Source organism: Molothrus ater (assembly GCF_012460135.2).
Source record: "Molothrus ater isolate BHLD 08-10-18 breed brown headed cowbird chromosome Z unlocalized genomic scaffold, BPBGC_Mater_1.1 matZ_random_MA36, whole genome shotgun sequence".
Classification (NCBI taxonomy): Eukaryota; Metazoa; Chordata; class Aves; order Passeriformes; family Icteridae; genus Molothrus; species Molothrus ater.
The window spans coordinates 903,595-919,442 of record NW_026530821.1 but is presented as its reverse complement, the minus strand read 5'-3'; the positions used below and the strand labels follow the sequence as shown (position 1 = coordinate 919,442).

The 15,848-nt window shown below is 41.6% G+C and overlaps 2 protein-coding genes across 3 annotated transcripts; both read left to right on the top strand.

Moving 5' to 3' along the window:
* On the top strand, positions 1-1,390 carry LOC118699276 (39S ribosomal protein L50, mitochondrial-like). 2 transcript variants are annotated; one of them, XM_036403182.2, is made up of 2 exons: positions 1-127; positions 882-1,390. In XM_036403182.2, the coding sequence occupies exons 1-2, from the start codon at positions 39-41 to the stop codon at positions 1,273-1,275; spliced, it is 483 nt and encodes a 160-aa protein (XP_036259075.1). In that variant the 5' UTR covers positions 1-38; the 3' UTR covers positions 1,276-1,390. The 2 variants fall into 2 exon arrangements, with proteins under 2 accessions (XP_036259075.1, XP_036259074.1); XM_036403181.2 differs by having other exon boundaries at positions 879-1,390.
* A 3,130-nt stretch (positions 1,391-4,520) lies between these two features.
* Positions 4,521-15,011, top strand: RIOK2 (RIO kinase 2). The gene is made up of 10 exons (XM_036403611.2): positions 4,521-4,701; positions 5,223-5,361; positions 6,041-6,157; positions 6,986-7,161; positions 8,706-8,794; positions 9,927-10,118; positions 10,506-10,598; positions 11,556-12,089; positions 13,007-13,103; positions 14,698-15,011. Exons 1-10 carry the CDS (start codon positions 4,636-4,638, stop codon positions 14,857-14,859), a joined length of 1,665 nt encoding a protein of 554 aa, XP_036259504.1. The 5' UTR covers positions 4,521-4,635; the 3' UTR covers positions 14,860-15,011.
* Positions 15,012-15,848: the final 837 nt, after the last annotated feature.

The window sequence follows — 15,848 nt, the reverse complement described above, 5'->3', positions numbered from 1 at the left end:
TCGCGGTGGCCACGGAAGGCGCCCGGCGCGCCCCCAGCATGGCGGCGCTGGGGGTGCTGCGGGTGGTTGCACGACAGAGGCCGGGGCTCGGCCCCGCGGGGCTCAGGGCGCTGTGGGGCGGCCGCAGGTACCCGCAAGGCACAGGGTGGCTTCCGGGGGTGGCTTCTGGCCTTGTCCGCATGTTGGGCCTGCACCGGGCCGTGGCTCTCTGGAGGTCATTTAGCCCGGCACCGCCTGAGCAAAGCCCTCAGGGTTTGTCCATGGCTTTGGAATGTCCTTAGGGAAGGAGACTCCACAGGTTCTCTGGGCAAGCAGCGCCCACCGAGGTGCACTGCTGGTGGGGGTGCAGTGGTGCAGGGCTGGAGCTGTTACTGCTTTTGTTAAGAGTGGGAAGAGAGGGATTTCGCGGGAATGAAAAACAGTTCCTCTGTAACATTTTGCGTGAAACCGCGCATGGGTTGTTGACTGCATTGGGGCATATGAGAAAGCAAAATTTTTTACTTAAAAACTAGTAATGATTTTTTTTTTTTACATATGGACACTGATTTTCTTCTGTAGTAGTGGTTATTTTCTGATATGCTTTTTATTCACAGCAAATTTTAGAAAACGGAGCTGTAACAGAAAAGAAGTAACTAATCTTATTAAAATGCTGTTTTCACTCAGACCCATGATAGAAGGTGGGTGGATGATTGCTCTGCGGAGGCAGCCTGTGTGGGGAGCAGCACTTGGGGAAGGCCTGTGCACTTCTGGCCATCAGACCTGATGAGTCCATGGGATGTGTAGAATGTCTGGATTGAGTGGTTTAAAACACAACGAATACAAAAATGCTCTGACTCTGTCTTGAGTAGCCAGAGACTGAGAATGTGTTCTGGTGCCAGCAGGAAGGAGGAAAGAGAAGTGGAAGCAGACGGAGCAGTTCCTGAGAAGGAGAGGAGCGAGCCCAGCCTGATGCACCCCCTGCCCCGCTGCCAGAGCTACGTCCCGCCTGAGGACCTGCAGAGCTGCCTCGAGTCCCACGTCAGGGAGGTCTTCGGGCCCTCTGTTCCCGAGGACTGGCAGCAGGCTCCGCTGCAGGATAAGCGGCTGAAGCACCGCCTGCTGGCCCGGCTGGCGGCGGAACTGGGACACGCTGTCCCCAACTCGCAACTGCACTGCATGCGCCGTGCCGGGGACGTGCTGGGCTTCTACCGCACCCCTGTGAGGGACGGCAGCAAGATCGATGAACTCGCGGCTGCAGAGCTGCCCCCGAACCTGAAAATCATCTGGCAGCAGTGAGTCCCCCCACGCAGCATCCCTGTGCCTGGCTGGTGCTGCAGGGCAGCAGCAGAGCCTTCTGGCTGGGGTGAGATCTGTGAGTTTCAGTAATAAAGGTTCACTGAGCTGTGCTCAAGTTTGGCTGTTGCTGTTCTGCTCTTTTTTCCCTGCCGACCAGTTCTTGTGAGATGCAGTGTGGGCACTGCCAGCTGCCCCTTGCCCTTGCCCTGCTGCTGGGCAGTGACAGGATCCAGTGAGGATCAACAAGGGGGCCATTTCCACAGTTTCTGCTCTGCACCTCTGTACTGGTTTTGGCTGAGGTGGAGTTAATTTTGTTCCCAGGGGCTGTTATGGGGCTGTATTTTTGACCTGTGCTGAACTCAGGGCTGATAATACAGAGATGGTTTTGCTATTGCTAAGCAGGGCTTGCACAAAGCCAAGGCCTTTCCTATTATTCTTCCTGCCACACAGGTGAGGGGATTGGGGGTACATGGAAGGGGACACAGCCAGGACAGGTGACCCAAACTGACCCAAGGGATATTCCAGACCATATGGCATTAGGCTCAGTGTATAAAAAAATGGGGGAAGAAGGAAGCAGGGGACATGTGGAGTGATGGCATTTGTCCTTCCAAGTCACTGAGATGTGCAGTGGGACCCTGCTCTGCTGGAGGTGCTGAACACCAGCCTGGCCATGGGGAGCAGGGTATTAATTCCTTATTTTGCTTTGCTTGTGTGTGCAGCCTTTACTTCTCCTATTAAACTGTCCTTACCCCAGCGCATGACTTTCACAGCTTTTACCTTTCTGATTCTCAGGACCATGGCAGTGTGCTTCCCAACTGCTCACACTGTGGCTCACAGATATCTTCTGCTTTCCTTCTGTTTCGCCGCTGTGAAAGCCAATGCCTGTGTGGCAACTCTGGGGATGTGCTTGGCAAGCACTGGAGCACAGATGCCAAGCTCTGGAATGCTTTTTCCAGGACTGATGAATGGCACTGTAGCTGTCTGCCTGCCTGGATTTCTTTGTATTGTTCCTGGCTGGCCCAGATCTGGCTGTCAAAACAATTGAAGGTGTTGCCAGCAGGACTGGTGAGGATTAGTCTGTGCTAGCCTTCAGGATGCTCTGATCTTTCCATTTCCCTTTCTCAAACGGAAAAAACAAACAAAATATGAAAATTTGTTCAATTGACCTGTTTCATATCTTACCATATGTCAACAAGAGCTCTCATTGAATGAAACACTCAACAAAGTCAAAATTTATGATTTCTTTCCAGAATATGAAGTTTGGTGGGTTTTATAACACACAATTCAGTTGAGTTTACTTCTGCTTTTCCTTATATTTACTTTCAGTTGAAAACACCAGAACACTGCATAATTGCAGTATAGTGTTGCCTAAGTAATCCATGAATTTGTGGAACATGCCACCAGACTTTACAACTTTACATCCCTGAGTTGTGGATCAGGGATACATTCTCCTTAAGCACCCAGACAGTTTCTATTTAAAGGAAAAAGTAACCATTTAATTCTTGTCTCTGGAGATCAGCTGTCTGCTTTTAGCTGTTTGCTTTTTTGGTGTTCAGGTTTTTTTCTCACGAGTTCATACAGAAATTCTTGTAGATAAAAGAGCAGTTTATATTTTAATCTTTCCAAAAGTACAGTCACAGAAAGCAAAACAAATCTTCATGAAATTCTGAAGCAGAAAAAGGTAGGTATTTCGCATAGCATTTTCTATTTCTAGAATCCTGTCAGTAAGTCTGACACTAATGATTGTATCTCCTCTTCCTGGAGATTTCACACCCTTAGAAAAAGACAGATCCCTGGAGAATAATTTATATCTACACAATTGTGGATTCTTTGGGGCTCTTTTTACTTCTGTTGGCAAATGGAACAGTGAAATATGAGGAACACAGAATTTACTAACTGGTTCTAGTTAGGCAGCCAGATTATAAAAGAAAATATAGACAAAAGTCATAAATTCATAATGGAAAGCTGGACAAGGACACCAACCCCCAAGTCTTCATTTCCCTGTCTCCTGAAGCTGGAAGTTTCTCTTCTTTCTTCCCCTGCTAACCAGGTGGCAAAATCTGCTCCAGAATCAGTGACGGGATCTTTTCAGTTCATGGTCTAGAATCAGAGCAAGGCAGAAAAGCCAAGGATTCTTAAAAAAACCCCCAAAACCAGTAAAGAGTAGAAAAAAAAAATGGTCTTCATTTGCTGCTAGGTGTGCCTGGAAAAGGGTAATGCTTGTTTTGTGTCAGCTGGATGAGGAATTGGGCCAAAATCAAAGTACTTTGGAGGATGCAGTTCAGCCTATTTCCTGTTGTGTGTCCATGAAATGGACTCATCTGAGAGTCCTGACCATGGCATTAGCAGTAGACGAAAACAAAGACAGACAGATAAAATTAACTTTGTCTTTAATCTGTAGCAATTATAGAGTGTCTAAAATTTACAGACCACAATAAAGGATGGAAATTTAATGAGCAAACATACAGTCTACAAGGGATGTAAGAGTCAGAGATCACAGATCGTAAATATGGGTCTTTGTTCACAATATGTGCACCTGATGGGGCTGTCTTCTCCTCTTTGGAATGTTTTTGTTTGTTTGTTTTTTTCTTTTTTGAAGGTAACAGCCGAACACAGATGGCTGGCTGAGAGAAATGAAAATGATCTCGCCTTATTTTCATACCTACAACAGTGGAGGAAAAAGAAGAAAATAAAAATGAGAGAGCAAGAAATATGCCAGATGATGTTCTAGTATGTTAACGTGAAGGAAACTGCAACAAGTGTTGATATTTTGGCATTTAGAACTTGCTTTTACAGGGTTCTAAGTGATGGAACATGAACGTTCTTCACTTTCTTCTAGTGAAATATTCGCTCTGAAGTGTAAATGAAGACCAAAGAGCTTTTCGTTGCATTAGCTTGCCAAAACGTCTGGATTTGTGTTTAAATAGGTTGGCAACACCGGGTTATCCCCCGGCGAAGAGAGCTCTTTCCCAGCCACACCGACCCCGCCGCTCCCGGCATACAGTCCCACAGCGTCACGTGACAAGCGGGAAGCGCTCCACGGGAACAGGTCCTGGCAGCTGCACGGGCGTCCCAAAACACACCCCCTCGGCAGGGAGGCACGGAAGGGAGTCCCGCCGAGCTCGGAGCAGAGTTTCTCTGCGTTTCGGGTCGGGTTCCCGGCTCGGTGGCGGGCGGAGCGCGGCGGGACCCGGCGGAGCGCGGCAGCGCGCGCGGCTGCCAGGACCTGACCAGGCGCTGTTGCGCATGCGCGGCCCGTGCTCCCGATCCTTTTCCGCCGCATCTTTCTCCTCATCCTTTTCCTGATCTTTTTCCTTCTTTTCCTCTTTTCCCCATCCCTGCACCTCTGCCGCTGCGGCCATGGGGAAGCTGAACGTAGTAATGCTGCGGTACCTGTCCCGGGAGCACTTCAGGGTGCTGACCGCGGTGAGCGGGCCGGGCCGGGCCGGGGCGGGCCTGTGGTGCCTCCTCTGGGGCTCCGTGCTGGCCTCTTGTGGGGAGGGCCCGCTTCGGGCCGGTGTCTCCTTCGGCCGCCCGGCTGGGGGGAATCGGGAGGCACAGGGAGTTCTTGGGGATGCTTGGGGGTTCTCTGGGGATGCCATGGATGTCCCTGGGGATGCCCGGCTGGTCGCAGACCCATCACGGCGAGGCAGCATCCCAGCGTTTCTGCTCTCGCTGCTCCCTGTGACTGGGACTGAGATCTGATTAGCCCCTCGTGTCGTGGCTGGCACTGAAGAACTTCCCTCGGTGGGTTGTACATAGGCTGCCAAGGAGCAGTGAAGCAAGTGGAAAGGTTTGTTAAGGCTTAAAACGTAGAAAGTTAAGTCTTAAAATCTGTAGTCTTTAAAAATTGCCTATTTGAAAAGAGATCTTACTCTTGAGCAGGATCTGTATTTCATTGTACTTCAACACAGTGCTGACAAATCTGTTTTTAATTACTCTTTTAGGTGGAAATGGGCATGAAGAACCATGAAATAGTTCCTGCTAGCTTAATTGCTTCCATTGCCAGCCTTAAACACGGTGGCTGTAATAAAATTTTGAGAGAGCTGGCGAAGCACAAACTTCTGGCTTACGAACGAACTAAAAGTAAGTTTGAATTTTTGTTGGACTCCCCTTCTTATCTTGTCCCCAGTGCCTCCACAGTGGCACCTGCCCAGCAGGTTGGGATGTAGGAGTGCCCAGAGTGTTTGCTTTGCCTTCTCTTGCATTCTTGCCTGGAAGTGTGGGTTTGTGCAGCACCAGATGCTGTGTCTGCTTGTATCTTTAGAAGTAAGAGACAGAAAAAAGATGAAGAGTTAACTTTCTTTTTTGCTCAGGATAAGGTAAAAAGAATCATCACTTGAAGCAGTGTTCAAGTGTGTGTAGGAGTCAATCCAAGTGAGTGATATCCTCACAGTTCTGGAACAGACTGCACAATCCTTGGACATTTCACTGCCTCAGGAATAGCTGCTAAAGCAGTATTTGTTATCTAACATCTGATAAGGTGGTGCAGGCCTTTCCCTATTCCCTTCAGCCTTTTAGTTGGATCTGGCCCTGCAAACACAGTGGGGATGTCTGTGTTCTCCCTCCCAGTTCTTCCGAGGATTGAGGGTTGCTCCAATCCAATTTAAACGTTTTCACCATTCAGTCAAATGGGGTTGGTAAGAGCCAAGGGGTGAAATATTACTTGGGTGCTGTGTACTGCAAGAAACAAGACTAAATTGAGATTTATTTTAAATAGTATGTGTGCATAACAAGGAGTGAAATGTGTTTTATTTTTACCCAGCTGTCCAGGGTTATCGGTTAACTAATGCAGGATATGATTACCTGGCTCTGAAAACTCTCTCTTCCCGACAAGTCATCAGTTCTGTGGGGAACCAGATGGGTGTTGGCAAAGAATCAGGTAAAGTCAAATAACATTTTATTTTAATTTTTTAAAGCAAACATATCTGTAATACTGCAAATATTTTGCTAGAAACTAGGGGAGTTTTCCTCTGGATAGGCAGATCAGTTAATCTGTCAAACACCAAGATGTATTTGAACAGAGCTTGTTCAAGTGCTCTGTGAGGCTTCTGGCTGCATTTGAATATTTTTTTTTACAACAGCGTAATTGCATTTTGCCCAATTTGTTCATTTCTTAGTTCATTATTTAAAAAGGTACTTTGCAGGCAGGTGCTGCTTGTGTTGTGCTTTGTGAAAAGTTTCAAACCATTTAACAAAAAGATAATTTCAGCTTTTTCATCCCACTTAAAGATAAGGTAGTAAAGTAAAATAGGCTCAAAACTATTGGAACACTATCTTGGTTCCTGCATGTTCATGTAGTTTGACACAGAATGTGACTTTTGTAATTGGAGAAGGGGATTATTTGGGACAAATACTAGAAATGAAGTTTAGGGTATTTGTTAACACTAAATTAAGAGTCTGGTCCCTTGGGTTGTCTGTCCGTTGCTCAGGAAGGAAAAGCTCTTCCAGGATGTAGTTAAAAGCACCAGAGCACTGAAAGATACTTCAGATCCCATCAGCATTTCTTCTACTGGAGTACCATGAACTCTTTTAACAGTAATTTCTTCGTGTTCAAACTTTGGATACACATTGTGTAATTAGCTGCCTTTGCTAAAACTTGTGGGTCAGAAAGGGTGAGGAGTGAGGTAACAATCTTTTGCTGCACTTTTTCATCTGGCTTGTTAGATATGAGTAATTTCTTAGATCTGTGCTGTGACATATTTTCTAGATATTTATATTGTTGCCAATGAAGAGGAGCAACAGTTTGCACTGAAATTGCACCGTCTGGGGAGAACCTCCTTTCGCAACCTGAAAAACAAACGTGACTACCACAAGCACAGGCACAAAATGTCCTGGCTGTACTTGTCCCGGATAGCGGCAATGAAGGAGTTTGCCTACATGAAGGTAAGTGGCCACTCACACAGAGCCAGCAATGGTAGGACAGGCTACAAGATGCTTCTCAGGCTGTCTTTTGATCACTTTGTGTTCACAGTACTGGCAGGATTTATGCTTCATTTTTATCTCTCCCCTAATGGACCTAAAGTATACATTTCAGAAAGTTTCAATGCAACATGCTTTGTACATTTCCCAGTGCCAAAATTAAGCTTTGCCATTGAAATCACATGGAACAGATTCAGGTATCATGAGAGAATTTCAAATTAATGATGTTATTTATGGATAGATAATCTATATATCACCAGTTCTGCAGTTTTTCCTTCAAAATTTATTGCATAAACTAGGAAGCAGTTGTCGTTTCTTAAAATCAACCTGGTTTTTATTTTACCAAGCTTTCACGTGTTGCTGTGCTGTTGAGGGAAATCTTTCAGATCAAAACTAGTGTTTTGATCTAAAAAGGCACACTTAGTTCTGTGCTGTGAGAAAAGATTTAATTTTACTGCTAATCCTGATTTCTGTGTTTTTTTACCTGCTTCAAAAAACCACAGGTACTGTATAGTGATGAAAGATGATAGCTGAAAACTAATTACTCATAAAAACCTAATTTTCGTTTCTCCTTTTGTGTTATTCAAGAGTAATACTTACATGAAATTATTTTCTTGTTCTTGTAAATAAAGAACTGTGATTAATTGTCTCAGTGGCCTCCACAGAGAGAGAAAGAACTAACACCATCATTTAGATGCTCTGTCCAGGTGGTCCGGCTGGTAAAACCTTATGTGGTCAGAACTTGTAGGAATGTTATTGTGGGGGTCAGGTTCCCTGAGCAGAGGACTGGGGGAGGTTTAATTGAGTGCTGAAAAGAAGAAATACTTAAGTAACAAAAACTGTATTTATGTTGCTTTAACTTAGGACTCTCTAGAAAAGTTCACTGGTAACAACAGAATGAGTAAAAACAGAATGAACCCGTAAAAAAGTTGAGTGGATCCAATGAATGACTAAATTTGTGCTAGAAAATGCAATCAGGAGAGCTTGAAAATATTATGACTTATCTTTGGTTAATCTTAGTGTGGTATAAAGCCGATTATTACTGTTTAGGAATGAACTTGTGTTCACATCCACAAACAAACACATGCTTGTGTTTACAGCAACTGAGTATAGATTGGCTAATCAGGCAGGAGTGTATCGGCAGCAGCTTAGTGTGGAATTCTTTTCTAATGCCAAGAACCCCATTTCCTATTTCTGTTACTGATTCCACAGGCTAATGTACCAGGTGAGGTTGTGTCATTTCTCCAGTTTGTTGTGATTTTCTTCTAGATGCATGATAATTAAACTGTAGGCAGTGCACTCAGTGTCTAAACTCCTGAATTTTATTGTCTTTGCAGTGGGAAGTCCAGTGGCTGTGAGGCTGTTTTCCTTCCTAGGCATGTGATTTGGGCAATATATACTGCTATCACAGTGATATGTACAGCTTACCTTAGGTGTGGGTTTGTCAATATGTGTAATGTTTCCCTAACAATTTAATTTTAATTTTTCACTGTGTTGTCTCTTTCCAGGCTTTGCACGACAGAGAATTTCCTGTTCCAAAGCCCATAGACTACAACAGGCATGCAGTTGTTATGGAACTTGTTGATGGATATCCTTTGTAAGTAATGAAAGCTTGAATTCTCTGTGTTACAGAGACCCTGGCAACCTTAGAAAAAGTAACAGGGTTAGGGTTTTTTCTTGTTTTCTACAGAGAAATTGCACATTCTGTATGTTACTTTGTATATAGAGTATTAATATCCCTCATGTTCTGAGCTCCACTTTGTGATCCTTGCTCTGTTAATACAGGTGAGTTTGTAACTCAGTTCTGCACTGTTTATAACAGACTACCATGTATAATCTGGTTTTGCATCTTTGAGAAGGATTATTTTGCTTGAGCTTTTCAACCTCTAGAAACATTAAATATTATTGAGGTTTGTAGGTTAAGGGTTGGTTTGGATTTGAATGCAAAAGCATTCAAAACCAAAACCTGTCTCTTTCATACAATAACCAGGTCTAATCCAGAGATTTAAAGTTTCTAGTTACAGAACAAACCAGTCCATTGTGTTGTATAGGATTCAAGATCTTAAGTTTAATCAAAAGGGAAATAATTCCAAAGTAAAGCAGTTGAAAAATAATGTGGAAAAGACTTCCCACCCTCATTTGTTAAATAATTCCACATCCATTGTGTAAACAGAACGCTTAAAGTTCCTTGTGGCAGTCTGCAGTGGAAATTTAATTTTTCTTCTTTTCCTAACATAATCTAGAAAATCTGATTTTGTATAAGAAAATGCCACGAGCCATTTGAATTTCAGCGTAAAAAAATTTAGCTCCTACTGACATGATAAGATTACCTAAAACAGGAAAAACATAAAAGTTTGCTGGTCCATTATTTACATAATGCATTATGACAGCAGTGCTCAGTGGGAGACAGTGAGTGAGTTCAGGTGAGGTTTAGCCTGGATATAAGGAGGTATTTTCTCCTCTAAAAGACAGAGAGGCAGTGGCACAAGTTGCTTGGGAAGGTTTCACTGTCTATCTCCATTCCCAGAAGTTTTCTATCCCAACTAGACAGAGACCTGAGCAGTCTGGTCTGGTCTCTCTCTTTCAGGAGAATGCTGGACCAGAGACCTGAGGGCCCTTTTAATTTGAATTACTCTGGCATTCTGTCAAATGTATTTCATATACTTCATCTGTATTTTTAAATGAAGTCTTTCAAGGTTGAGATTATTTAATTTTACTTAACTTTACAGGTGCCAGGTGCGCCAAATTGAAGATCCAGCTGCTGTCTACAGTGAATTAATGGACCTGATTGTAAAACTTGCCAATCATGGTCTGATCCATGGGGATTTCAATGAGTTTAATCTCATCTTGGATAATAACGACCATGCCACTTTGATTGATTTCCCTCAGATGATGTCAACATCTCATGCAAATGCTGAATGGTAAGTTTAGATCCAAAGATGTTTTCCAGGTGAATCTGACAAATGCTGATGAAAGCAAACAGTCAACCATGACTTGTTTCCATAAGTCTTCTCCTGAATCTTTTTCTGTGAGTGCTGTGATGCAGCACAAGTAATGTTCCAAACAAAGAATGAGTAGAAATGTCTCTGCAGAATAAATATGTGATTAATTGCTTCTCAGAGATAATAGTGTTTGGTTAAGTGACACTCTGGATACAGAAATGAACTGTATCCAGTTTCTCTTCCTAGCCTTTTGACTTGAGATTACTAATGGAAATAATTTTCAAATAAAACCATGTAGGGTAAATGCTTCTTGTTGCAACAGACTTCACTGATTTTTTGTTTGTACAATTCTGTGTTTTTTTACAGGTATTTTAACAGAGATGTTAACTGTATTAAGGAGTTCTTCAAGAAACGCTTCAACTATGAGAGTGAGCTCTTCCCAACCTTCAAAGACATCAGGTAGAAATGACCAGATGAATTTGAGTTCTACTTATGGCACTAGTGTTGGTATTCTGAGAAAAGTGAATTCCTGTGAGAGATGCCTGTGGGAGAAATAAAAAAAATAGGCCCGACTATATAATTTTAAGTTACATTTTTCTCATTACTATTGTGTTTTCCTCAAAGTTACTGTGAGTGGTTTCCAAGTGTGCTTTAAAATCCTGTGCTGCCTTGTCTTCCTGCAACCAAGAAAGAGAGGTCAACCTGAAAGCTTGGTCCAAATGGTGAATGTCCAGGAAATTTTAACAGTGATGCAGAATCAGCCTGTTTGATTTTAATTAACAGTTAAATAATCTAATATATTGAAGATTAATTTGGATTTCTGTTTCAAAATTATTTTAAACGCTTTTAAATAGAGTGGCTGCCTCCTTAGGGGTTATTACATTTAAACTTCTAGAGTCTTTTGATCCTTCTGAAAAGTAAAATTACTTTTCACTCATTTTAAGACCAAAACTTACACTGAAACTTTGTAAAGAGACCTAAACTGTTACAATGAAAACGGGTTTATTTCATTCTGAGCACTTTACCTAAGGAGTTCCACACTTTAATCAGCCTTTGTATGTCAGACCCTTTAGTATTCTGTTTGCTTAAGCATGATTTGAACTTAAGCCAAAATGTTATTCCTGCTAAAGTAGAACAATTTCCTGAAAGAAAACCCCAAACCACTATAAATGCAGGTTATGGAGATGCTATCATCTTCTGGAGGAGTTTTCTTCTCTTGGATTACATTCTAAGTTAGTATTTCACCTAAAGCTCAGCACCATCATGTATTTTGTGTGATTCAGCAGTGTATCTTTTTTGTTAATAGTGGGTAATTTTAGTCTAGCTTGGTTAGCATTTTAAACCCAAAATGTAGTATATTGGTAACTTGGCTTATTAAATTTAGCATATTAAAAGAAAACTTTTTTTTTTCCACAGGAGAGAATGTTCTCTTGATAAAGAGATTGCTGCCAGTGGCTATGCAAAGGAGATGCAGGAAGATGGTGAACTGCTTTACCCTACAGGTTCTGATGAGGATGACAATACAGAGGTGTTAGAACTTCCAGAGGATGCTGAGAAAGACCTCAACTTCTTCAGCAGAAATGAACAGAACAGTGAAGACTTCACATGTGAAGCGGGTGATTTCTCTGAAAGCAGAGCCTCTGACAGCGCTGCAAGCAGCAGTGAGGAGGAGGCTGATACAGCTAAAAGCAGGGAAAATACACAAAGACTAAATATGGCAGAGTTGAGTTCAGCCTTGGAAGAAGATGAAGGGCCAGCTGTGCCTTGGAAGTCCAGTGAAGATGCAGAGAGTTCTGCAGTTACTTCTTTTAAGGGCAAAAGACTAACTGAAAATGCTGCTGAACTGGAAGATCAGGCAGGTCAAGGAGGGTGCCGTGAGGCTAAGGAGAATGAAGAGGAGTGCCCTGAGCTGGTCAATTCAGCTTTAAATGAGGAATTCAGTCATTACAGGTAAAGATTCACATTTACTGTCTAGAAGTCTGGCCCTTTCCTTGGCCCCAAAAATGGGTATTAAGTGTCAAGTAGCTCTAGAAGGACTGCTCTTCAGCTGCCCTTGTTTAAACTGAAGACTAAAAATTAAATTTATTTTGAAAATATACCAGTAAATACCCTTCCTGTTGGTGGTGTGGTTGTCCACCTCTGTTGTATTTATCTAATGAGAAAACAGGTTTTGAACTTCAAAGACCAACCTATTTTCTGTGGTGGATTTTTTCCCCTTTTTCTTCATTTCAGCTAATATTGACAGTGAAGGAGTTCTTGACGTTAAAATACTGCTTCTAAATAACTTCCCTGAGGAAGTTTAAAATTCGAATACTTTGTGTCAAAGGCAAATGTTCTGCTACTCACCCAGCTGAAGTTATCAAGAACAAGCTGCTTGGAGTGTTTAATTCAAGTATATTGTACTGTATGTTGTTCCAGCTTTTAATTCCTTTCCTGACATACTTAGAAATTCCTGCTTGCCTTTGCACTAACCCCTTGTGTGTGAAGTTATATTTCTTGAGTTTGCCAGCCCACCATGTATGGGGATGCAGAGATCATACTCCTCCTCATTTGTTTTTGCTTTTCAGTTAAATACTGTCAAAATGTGCAGGATCTGAAGTGTTTTAGTGCCCTGAGGTTTCTCTTCTTGTGCTCTATACTTACATGGCTGTTGTGCAACAAATTCTCCTCTCACAAAATGCCTGTCTTGAACAACCAGTGTTAATGTTTAAGCTGGTTGTTTAAACATGTAGTGTTTAAAACTTGCATGTTTTGTTGCAAGTTTTCAAGTTGTAGCCCAGAAAGTGAAAACTCAAACAGGGTGCTCATAAAAGCCAAAGGTGTGTTTATCTTGCTCATGGAATAATACATTGATTTTTGTGTTTCAGTAATGAAGAGTGTATTGTTCCCATTGCTGGGCCCAGGACAAGGACTAAGAGCATCACATCAGTCAGAAGTGTTGGGAGCTTTTCAACCATTCCTCCAGTAAATATTATTTTGTTATGTTGTCATCTAGTTTACCCTCAGACCATCCTAAATTGCACATAACTGTTAGCCCCTATTTCTGAAATTCTTCTCTGGCATGAGTCATCTTTAAAAACAGTTACCATCTACCTCTCCAGTGTGTATCTCCATTCCCACATTAAATTAGGACTGATACTGCTGTAACTGCTTACAGGGAGTGCTTTCCAGCACTCTCCTTCATATTTTGCTTTTTGGTCTCTCACTGAAGCTCCATATCAACACTAACAACTCTCATTTACCCAATAACTAATTCATATTAATATATTGTCATGCACTAACAGCATCAGTTCATCCATTTCTGTTGCTAGCCACAATTAATATTTTTATTTTGAATGTGGATACTTGAGTCTAGATTTAATTTTGCCTTTCTCACCTCTCTTCTTAGAGATTTCTCACATTCTTTTCTGAAAGATTTCTGTGAACTCACCTTCAACAGAGATCTCTTTGGCAATTTGAATTTGACCTTCTGAATTACATAAATCAGGACATTTTCAGCAGAATTTAATGTGCTTTTCTTCAACCCCAGAGCAGGCAGTAGGTGATACGTCTACTTGGTATCAGGAATTTAGGGACACATGTAGGATGTGATGGTGGAAAGACTGATGGGTCTTTACACCAAGTGCTGCAGTTCAGCAATAGAATTTGGTGAACTTACATTAGATTACATGTTGTAAGGGTATCTGCCTTGCAGAATTTGTTCTAGCAGGTGTCTAGCAAGATTCAACTCCACCATGATTAAATAGATGAAAACAATTTGATTTCTCTTTTTTGTCCAAGAAAAAATACACAAGTGTGCACTTGGCATCAGTGTGGCAACTTGAGCTGGGACCATGCCACAATCTGCAAAATCATGGCTTTGTTTTTGTTGTGGGCAGATACTGCCATCACAATGGAGAGCAGAGTTCAGAATGAGCCACAGTGCAAGTAACAGATGAGATTTCATAGAACGACTCCAGCTTGTTGGAATGGGAAAACCTGGAGGAGGAATTATAAATCACTAATTCCCCTTCTCTCTTAGCCACATTTGTGTTGCAGAGTTGTTGTTTTCTGTTAGAATCAGTCATATTTTTGTAATCTAAACTTCAGAATAACCAGGGTGCTAAAGAAACAAGCACAAGCCTAACAATTACTGCTGGGCGTGGAATATTCTGCAGTATAATCAGCTTCTACATTTTTGTGTAAGGCCTGTGTTCTGCACTGAGAGGTGTGGGTCCTTTAGCATCCCAGGGGGGAACACACTTGAAGATTAACTTCAAAATTATAAAAATATTTAAAATTCTATTTATTGTAATGAAGATTATCAGAGCACACACACAGCACTCCGTGCAGACCTTGTCCATAGCAGAAAATCTCCTTTTTCAGTCAGTTGAATTGTTTTATGATTTTCTTACAAGGATAGAACTCTGTTCATTTCTAGAGTTAAGGTGAACGTCATGAGTCTTGAATGTTCATGCTGAAAAAAAAATTCTGAAAAAATTCCGACATCATGTCATGTCATGTCGTACTGCTAAATGATTTAAAGAAGTTTCGATGACAAATGCGTGTTTGTTTGTAGGAGCTGATGAAACAGAAGATAAAGCGTCAGCTGACCAAGCAGCAGAAATCTGCTCTGAAGCAACGGCTGCAAAAAGGGGAGGCAAATATTTACACCAAGCAACGTCGAGAAAATATGCACAACATTAAGTCAAGCTTGGATGCAGCCAATTTCTGGGGATAATTCATCAAAGCTCCTGTGGAACATGAGGAATGTATACAGCTAAAAGGATCATGCTAATTTACCAATTATCCTTTTTTGTAAAGGAGCAATCTCTTCTATGCAAACTAGATGTTTTACTGTGAGTTAATAAATCTTATTCTCATTCCTGTGAATTTGACTGGGAGGTTGTGTTTTGTGTTTCTAGTCAAAACTGTTAACTGTAATTTACATTCTATCAGTAGTATTGATTAAGATTATGACAGGAATTTCCAGCAGTGTTTTGGTCATAACTGAGTTGTGGTGTCTTTGTTGTGCAGAGGCACAAAAAGCCTTTTTCTTCAATTGTAGATGCACAATTATTTCCATAAATGTAAAATGGAAATAGTTTCTGCTAAGTTAGCGAGAGGTGACATTACTTTCTTTTAACTTTTCTTCCAAAACTTGGGGATTTAGTTGGATGTAACAAAACCTGATATCATTGGCTGAAATAATCATTTAGTGCATGATGTGCCTTGTCTGCTGGAGCTTAGAAACATAAATAGTAGAAATCATTAAAATATTTATTGGCACAAGCACATTTTGAAGTGCTGTTCTACAAAACAATACTAAAGCATAAAAAACCCTACTGCCATCCAACTACTTTATTCTGAAGATAAAAGTAGCTTACAGTAGATGCAAAAAGTTAATCTTAAAATAATAATGAAATACAACTGACAGAGATCTCTAAAAGCAGTATTCAGCAGTCATTTAGAATTTTTTCAATATTTTGCTTGGCAGAGCGTTCATCCCTCATATGTCACTGCCATTTGCACAGAGTGCTATCTCAACACGATTCCATTAATATTTCTGTTTTAATCATCAGTACTGGCAGAGCTGACCAACAGGAATTTAGTCTCATTTCTGTATCCATTCTGATTAGTTTTGGAGTTGTTTGGTTGATGGTTTGTTGGTTTGTTTTGTTTTTTTAATATTCAGTGTCTTCACATGACCTGGACAGTACTCAGTAGGCA

Excerpts from the sequence above, each read along its gene's own strand:
- LOC118699276 (XM_036403181.2), top strand. The coding sequence starts at position 39 with ATGGCGGCGCTGGGGGTGCTGCGGGTGGTTGCACGACAGAGGCCGGGG. Across the intron at positions 128-878 it reads GCGCTGTGGGGCGGCCGCAG|CAGGAAGGAGGAAAGAGAAG; the intron begins GTACCCGCAAGG and ends TTCTGGTGCCAG.
- RIOK2 (XM_036403611.2), top strand. The coding sequence starts at position 4,636 with ATGGGGAAGCTGAACGTAGTAATGCTGCGGTACCTGTCCCGGGAGCAC. Across the intron at positions 5,362-6,040 it reads GGCTTACGAACGAACTAAAA|CTGTCCAGGGTTATCGGTTA; the intron begins GTAAGTTTGAAT and ends ATTTTTACCCAG. Across the intron at positions 10,119-10,505 it reads TCTCATGCAAATGCTGAATG|GTATTTTAACAGAGATGTTA; the intron begins GTAAGTTTAGAT and ends GTTTTTTTACAG.